Raw genomic sequence first — 16,305 nt, forward strand, 5'->3', positions numbered from 1 at the left:
CCAAAGGAAAAAAAAAAAAAAAAAAAAAAAAAAAAAAAGGATCCAGTCCTAGGTCTCAAGGAGGTTCTAAACCAATTACACGCACACATACACACACAATCATTACTACTTATCTAATACCATAAATAATTAGGCCACTCGTTAGTTGAGGAAACTCTATTGAGAGACAATGACCTGCACTGGAAAGGATCTGGATTCAGAATTAGCATTACCTTTGAAACCCTGTCTCACTGCACGCTGATCAATTCAGGGGAGTTCACTCAACAACCTCTTGTAAAAAGTACAGAGTGACCTCACAGGGTAACTGCAGCTGCTAAATTAGAGACTGTAAATTCCAAAAGAATAGGAATTTCGTCTGTTTTCTTCCTTACTTTATCCTTAACATCTAGAATAGTGCTCATACCTAGATGGCACTTAGTACCTATTTATCAAAAAAATGGAAAAAAATTAAAAAGCATCTAGCAAATTTCTTGTCACACGACAGGCATGAGGGGGGGATATAAGGAAGTTGACTCTGAACCTAAATGAAATGCACAAGCATGAAATGATTTTAAATTATTTTTAAAAAATATAAAACAAAACAAAATCCTGGATAAACCGAGCTATTTAGATGTCACTACTTCTCTGCCACTCTCTCAGACTCTTCCTCAACAAGGCTGAATTAGTTTGTCACACACGTGTGCTTCTCTGGCACTTTCTATGGAATTCTATTAGCACTTAGTGCAGAGTGATGTAATTACTGTATACATGTTTTGTACTTCCTAGGGGCTGGGATAATATATTATCCATCTATGTATTTTTTAGCAACCATAAAACTAACTGTTGCATATGGACGAGCAGATAATTTGTATTTAAAGCCATTGTAAGTAAGTAGCATCCGTCCCAAGGCCAAGTAATGTAAGAATGGCTATTTCCTTCATAATACTATCTGGGGAGGGGGCGGGGCATGCCTGGGTGGCTCAGTCCCTTAAGCGTCTGACTCTCCATTTTGGCTCAGGTCTTGATGTCTCAGTTGGTGAGATCGAGCGCCATATGGGGCTCTGCACTGACAGCATGAAGCCTGCTTGGGATTTCTCTCTCTTCATCGCTCACTACCCCTCCCCCCACTCTTTCTTTCAAAATAAATATATAAATATTTTTAAAAATACTATTTGGATCTTCCACTTTAGCTAAACTTGTATAAAAACAGTATTATGGGAAGACCATGCACCTTGGAGTCAGATACTTGGAATGAGACCCCTTCACTGTATGCTATCTGTGAATCCTTGGGCAAAATTACTTCACCTCCATAAACCTCAGTTTCCTTAACTGTAAATGAGATTAATAATACCCACTCACATAGAGTGAACAAAATAATGTACAGAAGACACTCTACCAAGCACACAGTAAGGCATGATAAATGGTTGTTATCATTATTACTGCCAGCTCTGTGTATATGCAAATGAAAGCTAATGGATTCAAATGAATGATTTCTCTTCCTCTTTGAACAATATGGAAGTCGGCACAGCCCTGGAGAAGATTATACTGCAGAATGCAGGAGAATCAAGACTACAAATTATCCTGTCCCAAAACCAGAAACTTTAGGCTGCTGCTTTGACAACTTAAATTCAGTCCTTTTCTCACTCAGCCAGCCCATTTTTCAATTGGCACCTCTACATTTTCTCCATTCTTGCTATTTTATCTCTGAAATACGTTCATTTTGGAGTTATCCTCATTTTTGACATTAAGGTTGTCACTGATTCAAATATTCACCCAACAGTGAGACACTAAACTCACATTGTAGTCAAAAGAAACTCTGAACATCTTTAAGATACTATTGGTGGCATTTTTTTTTAATGTTTATTTATTTATTTGGGGGGGGGGGGCCGGGGGGAAGGCACACAGAGGAGCAGGGGAGGCGCAGAAGGAGAGGGAAAGAGAATCCCAAGCAGGCTCTGCACTAACAGTGCAGAGCCCCAGGCAGGGCTCCATCTCACAAACCCTGAGATCATGACCTGAACAGAAATCAAAGACTCAGTCCAAGGCTTAAACCAACTGAGCCACGCAGGCACCCCTGGTGGCATTTACCCAGCTGATGGGTCAACTGCTAAAGCCAAAAATTTCCCCTGCTTCTGAGTTAGTGCATGGTACCTTGGTGAGTTGGAAGCAGGTAGCCACAAAGAGCTGCCCCAATATTTTTTTTAATGCTCTTCTAGACCAATCTCAGGCTCCACATCATCAAAGAGAAAATCCTTCCACTGAAGAGTAACCTACTTCAAACAGTTATACACTGTTAGTGAAGGCAATTAACCAAATTAGGAAGAAAAACACACTGTGGTTTTAGTGTCTTTGTGTTAAGTTTCTGGTAGCTACAAAAGTAAATATTCCGTTTGAATGCAGATTTAAATCAAGCTAGACTAGGAAGACAACGTGCAAAAACTTAAGCACTTAACTGAATGAGGTGGGGGGGACAGGAAAAGGAGGGGCCTGGGAGGATGGAAACAAAAACAAAACAACTCATTTTCAAAAAGTATTCTAGAATTAGTAACATTGCAAAGAGAACATTGCAAAAGAAAATAAGAAGGATTGAATCTTAATTAATGATGAACTTGAGGGATGGGTACACAGGTCCATTAACACCAGGCAGTCTTAACTGACAAATAGAAAATTAATTCCACAGTAACAGGTTTCTACAAACTGAAGTCAGGGAGGGAAAGTGACAGAGCAGTAGACCTGGGGGAGGAGGCTCTGCCCTCAACCAAGACTGTGCCTAATTTCTGCAGACCTCACATTTGTGGAGAGAGAAGGGGCAGCATGTAGATACATAGTTTCTAATACCTCTCTCTAGCCACAAAACATTTTTGACCTTTCATGATCTGTATGGAGGTATATCAAAGCACATGAGCGGGTCCCAAACCTAGCTGTATCATCAAAATCAGAGGGAGAGCTTTTAAAAAGTAGTTTCTCTCCTGCTGCCTCTCCACCAGCTCCCTGTCAATGCCTCAAAAACAAAATGTAAGCAGACGGAAAGATTCTTATTCAGTAGCTTCCAGTCTTGGGCTGCAATCTCTGGTTTAAAAGTCTCCCCGTGAGACGCTGATGATCATCCCAGTTTGGACTATTCGAAGGAAACACATGATGAAATGAATCCTAAAATCTTGAAGCAGTCACCAACCCCCACCTACCGCCTGTATCATCTGAAGATTAGATCAGACTTTTAAAGTACTGGATTTTCTAAAATCAAAACCAATCTTATCTATTATAGACTTGTCTCAACAAGCCACCGTTACCAGGATTTAGGCTGCTGTAAAAATAATTTGGTCTGAATATTATTAAGGCATCCAAAATATTTCATAAAAATTTTGGCAACCAGATGCAGTATTCCTTTAAAAATAAAACTTTTCGCTCTCTATTATCTCCCTAGGAGGTGGGGAAATAAACGGCTGAGCATCACCACCACCAATAAAAAGCAGCCTCAATGTTTCCCTGAAAATGTTTCCCATAACAGATTCTGGAATCAGCTGTAACAATATTGCCTGCCAGGTTTGGGAAAGAATAGAGGGAAGAAAGAGATTAACATTCACCTTTAGGTGATAACAATGCTTCCCCTTTCTTCAAAGAATGAGACTTGAATGCTGCAAGCTATTGCAGCTACTGAACTAATCCTCCTTACTCTAAACCTGGCTAAAGGGATATACAGGCAACAGGGTGCTGGGGAGAACAGGAGGGGACTCCATTTTCAGATGTATAAGCAACAGCACCATCCTGAGCCAGAAGGGGAAAAAATCAGGCTACAAAATTTCTAGTTGATGCTTTGATATAAACAGTGACGAAAAATTAAGGAATGACTTAAATATATTTGTTTCCAATAGATTAAACAAAAAGAGAAATGATCAAATTGTGTTATTCAGAAGAATTATCCTTGAAAAAGGTTTGTTTGTTTGTTTGTTTGTTTTCTCAATATTCTTTACATTGTCAGCACCGGTGAACAGGATAGCAAAAACTCCATTTTTTTCTGATTGACGCTTCACCCTGCATCCCCGTGAGAAAAGCAACAACTACGCTGAATGTTCTACAAAATGACAGGTAAAAGGTTCTTTACTATTGAAATGTGGAAACACTGTGAAACACTGATGACCATGATATTTCTACAGGAAAGGAACTTGGCGGAAGAGTGTACATTGACGATATTCATACCTAACAACCCTGCAAGGCAAATACTGTATTCCTATTTTACAGACCACATAACTGATGTGCAAGCCAGTCAGTAATTTATCCAAGGTCACAGCAATCTGCATCTAAATCTAGATGCTCCAATCCTATGGCTTTTCCACAATAGCCTTACTAGCACCTGTGCAAGAGGAGAGCAGCCAAACCCCCAACGGTTATTCGAAGTAAACAGCAGTGGTTTTTATGCTATTAGATATATTTAACTTTTCATCACATGTCACAAGATCTTAAGAAGAAAGAAGCTACATTCCATGGAACACCGAAACTGGCAAATTTTTGCCCAACTACAAGTTAGAAGAAAGATTAATTCTATGCAATTTGGAGTTTTCCATTTCATAGAAGTTATGGAAATACACTCAAATCATTCATGTATCACTTTGGTATAATCTGACTCTAGTATATAAGCATGTCTTTATGCAATTTATTCTAATAGGACACATAACACAACACACACACATAAACCCTTTTAAAGGGGAGGGGACAGAGTTAACACATTGAAAACTAAGAGTTTAAGATGCACAAAATGCACAAAATTAAAATATTAGGATTTTTTTCTTTTTTTCAGTTTTTAAATACGTAAACTATTTTTTTTTTAATTTTTTTTCAACGTTTATTTATTTTTTTTGGGACACAGAGAGACAGAGCATGAACGGGGGAGGGGCAGAGAGAGAGGGAGACACAGAATCGGAAACAGGCTCCAGGCTCTGAGCCATCAGCCCAGAGCCCGACGCGGGGCTCGAACTCACGGACCGCGAGATCGTGACCTGGCTGAAGTCGGAAGCTTAGCCGACTGCACCACCCAGGCGCCCCTAAGTAAACTATTTTTAAATACAACTGATATTGCATATCATCAAGAACTCTATTAAATGTACTTGGTACTTAGTTACGTTAAGCAATATTTTAATGGAAATTCTAAATATATTTTCCATTTCTTCTCTTACTAAAAACCAAGTCATTTACTTGTTTTTAAATGTCCTTCATTTTTCTCATGTTGTCCCTGCTGTTTGCTTTGAATCTTACATGAATTATTAGCAAAATGACAACCACATACCAGGTACAGGCACTGTAGATTCTCTTATCATATCGAAAAAATCTTTGCAGTTTATTTCATCTCCTGAAATTAAATGAGTAAACATGTGGAGAGAGAAAGAAAGTGTCCTTTGGAACTGAAACACTGACTTCACTAATCAAGGCCATAATTACTGAGGAAACATGTATTAAATTCTGAATTCATGCTATTTCACTTGATGCAAGAGTTATAATCAGACCAACAGAGCATGCAGGAGCCATCTGGGTGCTGCAGAGTTGTAAAGACAAACCCAGGGAGCAAGGGCACATTGACCTTCCTAGCACCAAATCATTGCACACTTTGGCTGCCTCTCTTCCCCTTTTGCTTTCTTACCATTCTTTTTGAAAAAAGGAACACTGTGGTCAGTAGGTAAGAACCTGGTGTGAACATTAAAACATGCCACACCATGCAACCTTACTGCACTATCACATTTCATAACTATTTTAACTATCAATAAATTTGATTTAATACTCAGTTTTATCCATCCACCTCCGACCTGATCATGCCTTTTCAGGAATCTCTAATGCACTCCTGGAATGTGCCTTTCTATAGCTTAAATTTCACTTGAGAGGTCAACACTAAATTAGCATTTCCACCGTTCCCAGCATTTAAGACAGGCAATGACAATGATCTGAAATTTGTGCAAACCACATTGTGTATTTTTTCTTTTTTCTGTGAAACTGAAGGTACCCAGTTGAATATGAGTAACCAGATAATCATGAGATCCCCTTCAGTCGATCTGATTCCTCTGAGACAGCAGGTTATCGAAAATTGAGCCGAGTGATGTAATACGTATCCCAGACAGTATTATGAGAACAGCAGAGATGATTTCAATGAGACTCATTATTTATTCATCACAAGGTCCAATTTGCGTGTCATTTTCACTGATGGTATACGGAGTTAACTGGTTGAAATTCAGTGCTGATAGAATATTTTATTCTGTATTGTAAAAAGGACCATTTTGAAAAATGTTTCTGTCTTCCTGTAAGGAGTGCAAAACAAAGAGGGATTTTGTACTTGTGGCCACTCACTGTAACATTTGAACACCGTTCAGCAATGCTGGAAGAACGGACACAGGAGAAAGCCCTGAAGGACTCCCTGTTTTTCTCATTAGGAGTATACAATAATATGCTAGATACTATAGAGTAAAAAGTAAAATAATCTAACTTCGAAAAATAACTGCCTTTTTTTTTTTTTTTTTTGATGCTAAAGAATGAGATGGCAGGAAACACACTCACTGAATGAGATAAACCTCCTGAATCTGTCTCATCATCAAAGGGATCCTCTCTCAGGTCTGTCCCCAAGTAAGGACACAGAAGAAAGCCTCCCAAGTGGCGAAATGGCGCTAGCCTGGACATTCCCAAGCTTCTCCCATGGACCAATCGAAGAACAAGCACATTTAAAAATTATGCATTGTCTCCCAACATTGCTGGGGCCACAACATATCTTAAAAGGTCCCTACATCATTATACATTCTACCTGTCTCAATCTACCTTTCCTCGTTCATTTTGCTGTTTCATTTCATGCCCTGTATCTGCCAAAACCACTGCCCAGTGGTCCCCCGGAACTTCCTAGGAGTTTCCCTCTGTGCAGTGCTCAGGCTCCACCTTCCACTCTCCCTCACCTCTCCAATTATAAATGTCTATATCTGAACCACCATTCGGGGCTCTGCTCAAATGTCTCTGCTCCTGAAAGTGCTTCCTGATCCCCTCCGCAGAAAGTACACCCCCCTTCCTCGAAGCTGTCCTGCACTCCCAGTGCCTCCCTTACAGCCTCCCCACTTTCCAGCTTGAATTTCAGTTCTACATTTGCATGTGCTATTCACAACTTTCTAGCCTATTCTAAAATGTCCTTAGGGGTAGAATTTTGTGCACTCATCTTTGAATCCCCACAACCCCTAATACAGCATCTTGCACAAAGGTGAATCTTTAAAAAAAAAAAAAAAAAAAGATAATCTGCAAATAGATCACCCTTCCAGGTATTAACACTCTAACACAAGCATTACATGAACTGGCAAGGGTGGTCAGCTTCCAAATTTCAATTACTCAACTTGCACTTAAACTGTAACCAGAATACAGAATCATCTTAAATCAGCTGAGCAATGAAGGCAACCCGCAGAAATAAAATACCTTATTAATATTAATCTTTGACTTTCCGAGTTGTAAAATATTTTTGAACCTCACCTTTATTTGTGGTATTATCTGGTTAGCACTGCTGGCATCTATTCAAAGTTTCAAAGTTCTATAGGTCATGAATATTAAATGCTACAACAAGTTTACTGGGAGGAAATCCAAATTCATTTGTAAGTACATGACAAATAGTCAGCCCTCCAGTTTCAATAATGCTAGGAAATACTGTGATCAGAATCGGAGTGTCTTGCTATATCTGGATTCTCACAAAGTCAAGTGTAAGGCAAATGAAGGGAAAGAAAATCGTAAGAAAGTGGGAACACTACTTGAAGCAGAATGGCACAGATGTGGACTGAAGAAAATCAGAAACAGCAAATACATATTTCATTCAGCGCAATCGATATGAGAGTCACATCTTGAGTAAAACCACAACCTAGTCTAGAAAGCAAAGGGACAAAGCTGTAAACGATAACATGTTGGGCCAATGCCACCCCCAGCAGCTAATCAAATAAAAAAGCACATGTGGATTCAATGTGCAAATACCTGTAGGCTATGCGCCTCTCTTTCCATGCTCTTCGTTACAGGGGGAGTCACACAAAATAGATGTACAGAAGCACCACATTTAAGATCCTCAGTGTTCCAATAGTGACAAACCCCAAACCTTCAACAGAACGTAAGCCCCTGCCCTCAGGAAACATTCTCAAGGTAAACCCTGTAAATAGTTTGAAAACAGATGATTATTTGTTACTTTGTGTCTGATCACTGCATCTTGATGTAGAACCAAGCTTACCTAACATCCAAGATAAACTTTTTCACCATAGGCAACCTCCACCATTCACATCCTGCTCAGCATTAAAATGAAAAAGTTATTTCTAGACAGAGATGCCTCCTTTTCCAAAAGCGGCACTGCCTCCCCATTTCCTCTCTCATAATGTAGTCTCATCATTTTATTTACATGAAATAGAGCTACAAAATTTAATTTTAAGAAAAGGAAGTTGTCCAGATAGGGTACATCTTGGAAGCAACTATAGCAAAGCGAAGATAGTCATCTTTACAGAAATTCTTAAAAGAGCAAACTAAAAGGGCTATTTTTCCAAATCAATTTGGGCTATTATTAGAATTGTTACACTGGTTTTCAGATTTCCTTTTTTTAATTTTTTTTTCCACCTGTAACTGAATAAGTGATTATGAGGCTAATAAAGGGAAAAAAGATGTTTCCACATTAAAACAGTTAACAGATGTTAAATAAGCACAGAAAATGGCCACTAGGCAAGCAATGACTGATGTTTGGTAAGTAAGAAAAATGTTGCTTTTGCTGATTTTATTACCCATGTACCTCCTGGGGTCATGGGAGACTTGTAAAAAATTTTGTGGGCAGATAAAAGTGAAACATTTATTTGCAAGGCTAGTTTAAGTGTGTTTCAAGGGCCACCTCCCCCACTTTTACTTTTTGACCACATAAAACTAAAGTAAGTGAAAGTCATCTAAGAAAGGCTAAAATAATCATTTGATGAGAAGTCAAGAAAACTTACTTTTCAACATATTTCTGACATGCATTTCTTCCAATTGTACCTTCTGGACCCCACTAACCAGGAATGAAATCCTCATTTGTATAAAGGGAAGAGGATTGGATTTCACTTTAACATTTAAGGCACATATTTTTTAAAGGCAAACTGAAACAAGTGTGAATTCAATAATTTACTGAGTACCTACTATGTGTCAGATGGTGCACCAGATGCCAAGGACAATGTGGGAAACACCATAAATAGAATGCTGAAGCTAAGAAGAGGATCATTTAAAAAAACTTAAGATGTTTATGAACACACATTTTGTTCAAACACACTTCTGAAGATTTTATATTTGGTGTCTTCTTACAAATCTTGCTAACTATTACAAACAAACACAAGGGGCGCCTGGGTGGCTCAGTCGGCGTCCAACTTCGGCTCAGAGCGTGGTCTCACAGTTCATGAGTTCCAGCCCCAGGTCGGACTCTGTGCTGACAGCTCAGAGCCTGGAGCCTGCTTCGGATTCTGTGTCTCCCTCTCTGCCCCTCCCCCGCTCCCACTCTGTCTCTGTCTCTCAAAAGATAAGTGAACATTAAAAACAAAAACAAAAAACAAATCTTAACTATTGACAACCGTATGATTATATTATTTCATGTCATATTCAACCACATTAGTTCATAAGTCATATTCTCTCAATAAGCACTTATTATATAAGTTAAATGTGTTTATGTTTTAGCACACTCAGGATAGTGCCTAGCACACATAGATTATGTATTTATTAAATGCTAAATAAAGTATCTACAATATGCCAGGTCGTTACTATTTTTCACATACTTCAAAAAAAGAAAACTTTCATATTTCCTTTGCAGAACGGCAAACGTCTTTTATACAATATAGATATGTGCATCATCTGCATGAGCCTTAGAAGCCAAAAACTGGCAGCCAAGAATTCTGGCCAAACTCAGTCATCCAAAGGATTTTGTTGGGCCCAAACAGGGTTTATCTGTTTTTAAACTAGTAATTGATTTTAAATAATAAGAAATGTCATAGAAAAATCCAGAAGTCTGTCTTCTCAGAAAAATCTCAAACTTGGGGTACCTGAGTAGTTCAGTCAGTTAAGTGTCCCACTCTTGGTTTCCACTCAGGTCATGATCTCACAGCCATGAGATCCAGCCCCGTGTCAAACTCCACACTGGGTGAGGAGCCTGCTTAAGATTCTCTCCCATTCCCTCTGCCCCTCCCCAGCTCACCTGCATGCACTCTCATTTTCTCCCTCCCTCCCTCCCTCCCTCCCTCTCTCTCTCTCTCTCTCTCTCTCTCTCTCTTGAAAAGCAAAGGAAAAAATCTCAAACTCTACCCATCCCAAACCTGTATTTTCTTATTATAATACTGGATGAAGAGGGGTCCTAGAGGTGGGCAGAATCTTGCTTCCACAAGTCCCTTCTGCCTGGCCCTGGTGCACATTTAAAAGACCCAAAATCTTTTAAAAGGTGCAGAACTGAAACCAACACTGTGAAGAAAGAAGTTGAGTGTGACCGTTATGAGAAAAACATTACTGATGAAACTATCAAAACAGAGAGCCTTGCCCCTCTGGTCCTAATAATTTCCAGCTTTAAGAGGTCCGCCATTTTGGGTTTTGAGTACTTGGCTGGTTCACTGGTTTGCATAACAGAGTTAAACATTTGTGCACTGGAGCTTTCTGTTTACATAAAAGTTATGTTTTAATAGGGCAGGGAAGTTTATTTCATCTGGCAAACCATGATGTGGAGTTAATTGGCAAGATATTTAAGATGATTTATTCTTTTAAGGTTGAAAAGGACCTTCTAAAGTCTTTTAATTCACTTCCTTCAGAGTCTCTTCTAACTCACCCCAGGCATAGAAATCTATATATTATAAAGACAGAATATGGAATTTTCTATAACTTCCATATGTAATCTATGCCAGTGTTTACAAGCCCCATAGTCATAAAATTCTAAATGAAAGTTTCTGCCTAAATATTCATGCTTCAGCCTTAGTTGATTCCTAAGTCATATGCTTTCAAAACCACTGTATGTTTAAAGACTAGTAGAAGTTCATCTTTTGGCCTTCTCTTCCTTAAAATAAAGAATTATAATTTCCACTGATATTTCTTCTTTCTCTTCAACTAGTATCATCAGGTGCCTTCCAAACATTGGGCACTCAGCTCACACTGAACACCCCACAATTACACTCTTTACAACATCTCTAAGACAGAACATGAACCGTCTCCATTTCCAGATAAAAAAACAGGTCATTGAACTAGCCTAAGGTTACTTAGCCAGTGTGAGTGAATATTTGATTCCATTTTATTTTCTTCTCTTCCAGGTAAGTCATCTGACTTTATTTACATTTGTTCATTCATCTTCACATCTTCACAATATAGTAAAATGATCGCTAAACACACGCAAATATGTATCCTAGTTCCAGTGATTCTACCACTTTCTAGGTGACCTTCACACCTCTGGTGTTCTATACCTTTGCTGGAAATAAAGGGACTGGCATAGAAGGTCTCTATGGTCCCTTGCAAATCTATACAATCTGTTACTGAAATGTTCTCATTAAGCCCATTGGCCCAAAATGTGAGAATGAAAGAAAAAGCAGAGTGGAGATAGCGACTCTCAGATTGTTTTGCTGCTTCAACTACTTCCCTTGCCCACAAGCAATGGCTGCCAGACAGTCTAGGCAACTTTCCATTTGGAAACTTCTCAGGACACCGAATCTTCAAAGTATTAAGTCCTTTCCCATGACATGGGGGGTGGGGAGAGGGGTGTTTCACACTCTCGGCTGCTAGGAGTTCCTTTGCTAGCGACATTTCTTATTTTCTTAAGCAGGATGCTCAGGGCAATTTAACTTCAGATAGGGGTGCCTGGTTGGCTCAGTCAGTTAAGAGTCCGACTCTTCACTTCGGCTCAGGTCATGATCTCCCAGTGGTACGTACCAAGGTTTGTAGTTCAAGCCCCGCATCCAGCTCTTGCTGACAGTGCAGAGCCTGCTTGGGATTCTCTCTTTCCCTCTCTCTCTCTGCCCTTCCCCAGTTTGCTACCTCTCTCGCTCAAAATAAATAAATAAACTTAATTTTTTTTTTTTTTAATTTAACTTCGGGGTCCCTGGAGGTGGCTCAGTCGATTAAGCATCTGACTTCGGCTCAGGTCATGATCTCACAGTTTCTGGGTTCAAGCCCTGTGTCGGGCTCTGTGCTGACAGTTCAGAGCCTCGAGCCTGCTTCGGATTCTGCATCCCTCTCACTCTCTGCTCCTCCCCCACTCATGCTCTGTCTCTTTCCAAAATAAACATTATTTTTTTTTAAATAAACTTAAGATAAAGAATAATTTCTTATTATAGGTATGCCCCAAATAATTGTAGGGGACACAATTATAATAAGGGTCTCTATCAGCAACTCTGTCCTTGAAAATATGCTTAGAAAACTGAAAATGTCTTAGAACTTTAAAAGGTCCTAAAATCAAGTCCTGAACTGGTATATCAAAATCATTTCGTATTCCAGGAGATGGTAAAATGGAAATTCTGTAAAATGTCCAACCACAATGTTTCACAGGCTATCGATGCAAAGTCCTCAAATAGTCTTCACAGGACAAAGACCATGATTTATATGTATTCTATCTGTCTTTCCAATAAAACAAGAAAGCTTGTTTTGTTGTTGATGTGATTTTAAAACAAAAGAAAAAAAGAATTCTCTCCCTAAATCTCCCAGAAAGAATAATTAAAATTGATTTGAAATTAAGAGTTTGACTTTCAAACTATTGTTTTTAGGCGTCAAACTCAACCTACCCAGAGTTTTCTTTTAAAGTTTCAGCATATAATCGAAATCACAAAAGAACTTCATTAAGCACTTGATACTTGAGTTCTAACTGAAAAGGTTATGCTTCCCCACAGAGCACAGAGAGCAGCAGTAACTACTCTGCCTCCTAAGTGAAGAAAAAAAAAGTCATTAAAAAATAAATAAATGTTTCTATTTCCCTTAATTTTTCCTTCACTTCAATTTCTTCCCAATTTGATTTTAAGTAACATCGAGAATTGACGGGGTGAGGGGGAAGAACTGCCAAAATGAGAAAAGCTGACTGCTTTCTCAAGGTAAGTATCCAAAATCACAGCTCCTCACTTAAGTGTCCAAAAGGAAGGGGGAACTGGCCTAGAACAGGACCAAGATTTGCCAGCACTGGCCAAGTGCATCTTTTATAACTAAAAGGCAAAGCAAGGGTAAGTTTAGTATGAATGAGATAATGGGGGGATGGGAAAGAGGCAGTTTCTCAAGATAGCTTTGTCTGTCCAATGCCTTCCCCTAACACACTAGCCAAAAACTGGTCCTCTTAGGTGGAAGAGATCTCAAAGTGCTTCTGTGACCTTTAAACCACAGTGCATTTGAAAGCACTGAGGGAATACAGAAGAGCAAATATTAAGCCCTGAGGCAAAGGCCTTAATTGGCCTCAGGGCAAAATTTATAATAACCTCTTTCTGTTTTGACTCTTCTATTCTTATTCAGTACAACAAGGAAAAGGTGAAGATGATTCATTGTTTAAGAATTTGAGTTCCCAGTGCACTGCAGAGAAGGGCTGTTTTCCAAAGTCAGATCAGGAAAAGTACTATTAACAAATGGCAGAGGATTTCCCCTCTACAGAGTTTAGCATCTGGCTCTATTATCAGCTCTGATACTTTTATAAATACACATTATAAGCAATTTACTGGATTACAGAGAATTGGGGCTGAAATAAAAAATGAATAAAAATAAATACTAAAGGTGCATAATCTTTACAAGGCAAAACTGTCCAGCTACCAGAACCCTTTGAAATCATGAAAATAAGAAACCCAAGACATAAAACAATCAAGGAATGAAACCCATGTTAGTAGGGAAAGGTCAAAAAGGACACTTCCACTTACTGAAGATCAAAACACAGCTTACTTTAAATTCTCTTTGAAGAGGGACAAATTTGCTTTTTAAATGGGGGAAAAGGACCAGGCAAGGAGGCTGCTCAGTAACCCAATGCTCCAGCGCCCACAATCACTTACTTTGTAAATGGTAGGTAAGATCTGTTTTATTTTCAGCCTGTGAAAGACAAAGACATCATAAACTGCCGACACAGCCAGCACGGTCACTCCTTGTTCCTTCCACAGCATGCTGCATCCTGCGCACAGTCCTGTCCCCAGGAACCAGCCCCAAGTCCTGGCCGAGGAGCCTCTTGTAGAACAGTGTTTGATGTAGCACAGCAAGGAGAGGAGGAAGAAGAGACTGGCCCCAACATCGGCCCGTCCCACGATTCCTGCCACGGCCTCCGTGTGGATGGGGTGGGAAGCAAACATCAAGCCAGCCATGAAGGTCCAGTATCCGTCCCCAAGGAGGATCTTGGAGAAGCTCGTGAAGACACCAGTGACTGCTGCATGCAGCAGGACATTGACGAGGTGATAGCTCCAGGGATTCAGCCCTCCGATGGCATGGTTCAGGCGAAAAGAAAGAGTGCAGAGTGGCCGGTAGGATTTGTGGCTGCCACTGTGGGTTAGAAGAGTCCCCCAAAAATCATTGTAGAAAATGTGTGTCCAGGGAGTTTCTGGGAGAAGGTCTTGATTAGTCTTGATAGCACGGCTAAAAAACAAAATGTTTACAGAAAGTCAAATATAAAATTTCGGAAAAGAAGAAAATACAGTTGACTCTTGTCCTACATGGGGGTCGGGGTGCCGACCCTCATGCAGTTGAAAATCCAAGCATAACTTCTGACTCCCCTAAAATTTAATAGTCTACTGTCGACCAGAAGTCTAACCAATAACATGAACAGTTGATGAACACGTATTCTGTATACGTATTATATAGTGCAGTCTTACAATAAGGTAAGCTAGAGAAAACATTATTAAAAAAAATCATAAGAGAAAGTGCATTTACAGTGCTGTATTTGTTGAAAAAAATCTATGTATAAGTGGACCCATGCAATTCAAACCTATGTTGTTCAAGTGTCAACTGTATATGACATTGCTAAGACACTGCCTTCTGGGAAGCTGTTCTCCTGTGTATGATGGGATTCCAGGTATGCAGGATTAATGCAAATGAGCCTTACAGAAGCCTTTACATATAGATTGAATTCAGATCCTCCCCTTAATGCTTACTGACACTACAATTAGGACTGTATCTCTCTTTCTCAAAAGTTTTCTTGTTTGTTCAAATGCAAATATGTTTTAACAATAAATGCAGTTTCTATAGGTGGTTTAAGACTTACTACGGCAGTTGTCAAACAGCGGCCTTAAAAAATCATGGAATGCATGGGCTAAAGATGCAGATGACAGGTGCAGGTTGATGTGAGGTCTGAGAATCTGCATCTTCTATAAAGCGCAGTGCAGGTGTTACTAGTGATCCTCGTGCAGGTGATCTTGGTGCAGAGATCTGCTGAGAGCAAGGACTAACTCCCTACTAGAAATGAAATATACCTTAGACAGAATATCTGTGCCCAGAGCACTGCTTCTCATGCACACACACAAATCACTGGGGGATCTTGCTAACAGGCAGGTCCTGAGTCAGTAGGTCTGGGGAGGAGCCGGAGATGCCAGTTTTAACAAGCTCCTGGGTGATGCTGATGCTACTGGTCCTTGGGCCACACTTTGAGTACCCAAGGGAGAGCTGGAGAGGCTAGGAAGAATGCCTCTTCCCTCATCCAAATGTCTCCCTTTTCTCCTTCATTCTAGAAAGCTTCAGCCTTTCTCCCTCTGAGTTTTCACAGGACTTGCAATCATCCATACCAAGTGCCTTGTATCCTGCTTCTGAGAACTAGCAGTTACAGGCCTGCATGCCTGGTATCTGCAAACAGACTTTAAGGAAGGATAACCTAGTAATTCACTGAGGACTTGCTATCCACCAAGCATTGTAACAGTCTCCTTGGCTGTATCTTGTTTAATCCTTACAGTAAATGATAAGGTACATATTATCTACATCTCTCAAGTGAACAAATTATGGTTAAGAATGATCAATCGATAATAGTAGCAAAGTCACACAGCTGGAATCAGCAGGGTAGAGTTTCATGGCTCACGCTCTTTCCACTCTGTTGCAGTTCCCAAAATGTGATGATCTACCTACCACTGCAAGTATTTTAGAAGATACACAGGCAAACCTGGTAAAAATTTGAATGGATATATTTATTTTAATGTGTATTTGAAAGGAAATTTAATTATCAAATCGAAGCTGGATTTCACAGATGTTTGCTCACAATGAAGCTGTTAAAAATTAAAAACTCAACGTAAAGACAAATATTAAGGAACCCACAGTACTGGTATATGCAGACAAGGTACAAATGTTGGCCTGTAAATGGCTCAGTTTGAAGGATCCCTGCTCTATGCCATTATATCTTCCAGAGATCAAGGTGGCATCTTGAATGTCTGTACC

General features: G+C 39.6%; 1 protein-coding gene across 2 annotated transcripts in view; it reads right to left on the reverse strand.

The window, feature by feature from the left end:
- TMTC2 (transmembrane O-mannosyltransferase targeting cadherins 2) overlaps positions 1-16,305 on the reverse strand; it is a 411,733-nt gene that overhangs the window by 241,324 nt on the left and 154,104 nt on the right. For both annotated transcript variants that reach the window (XM_040491302.1, XM_040491301.1), the window contains exon 2: positions 13,953-14,523. In XM_040491302.1, the coding sequence (XP_040347236.1) occupies positions 13,953-14,523 (571 nt within the window). The remainder of the gene's footprint in view (positions 1-13,952; positions 14,524-16,305) is intronic.

Source organism: Herpailurus yagouaroundi, unplaced genomic scaffold (genome assembly GCF_014898765.1).
Source record: "Herpailurus yagouaroundi ecotype Mexico unplaced genomic scaffold, PumYag 182, whole genome shotgun sequence".
In the NCBI taxonomy this organism is placed as follows: domain Eukaryota; kingdom Metazoa; phylum Chordata; class Mammalia; order Carnivora; family Felidae; genus Herpailurus; species Herpailurus yagouaroundi.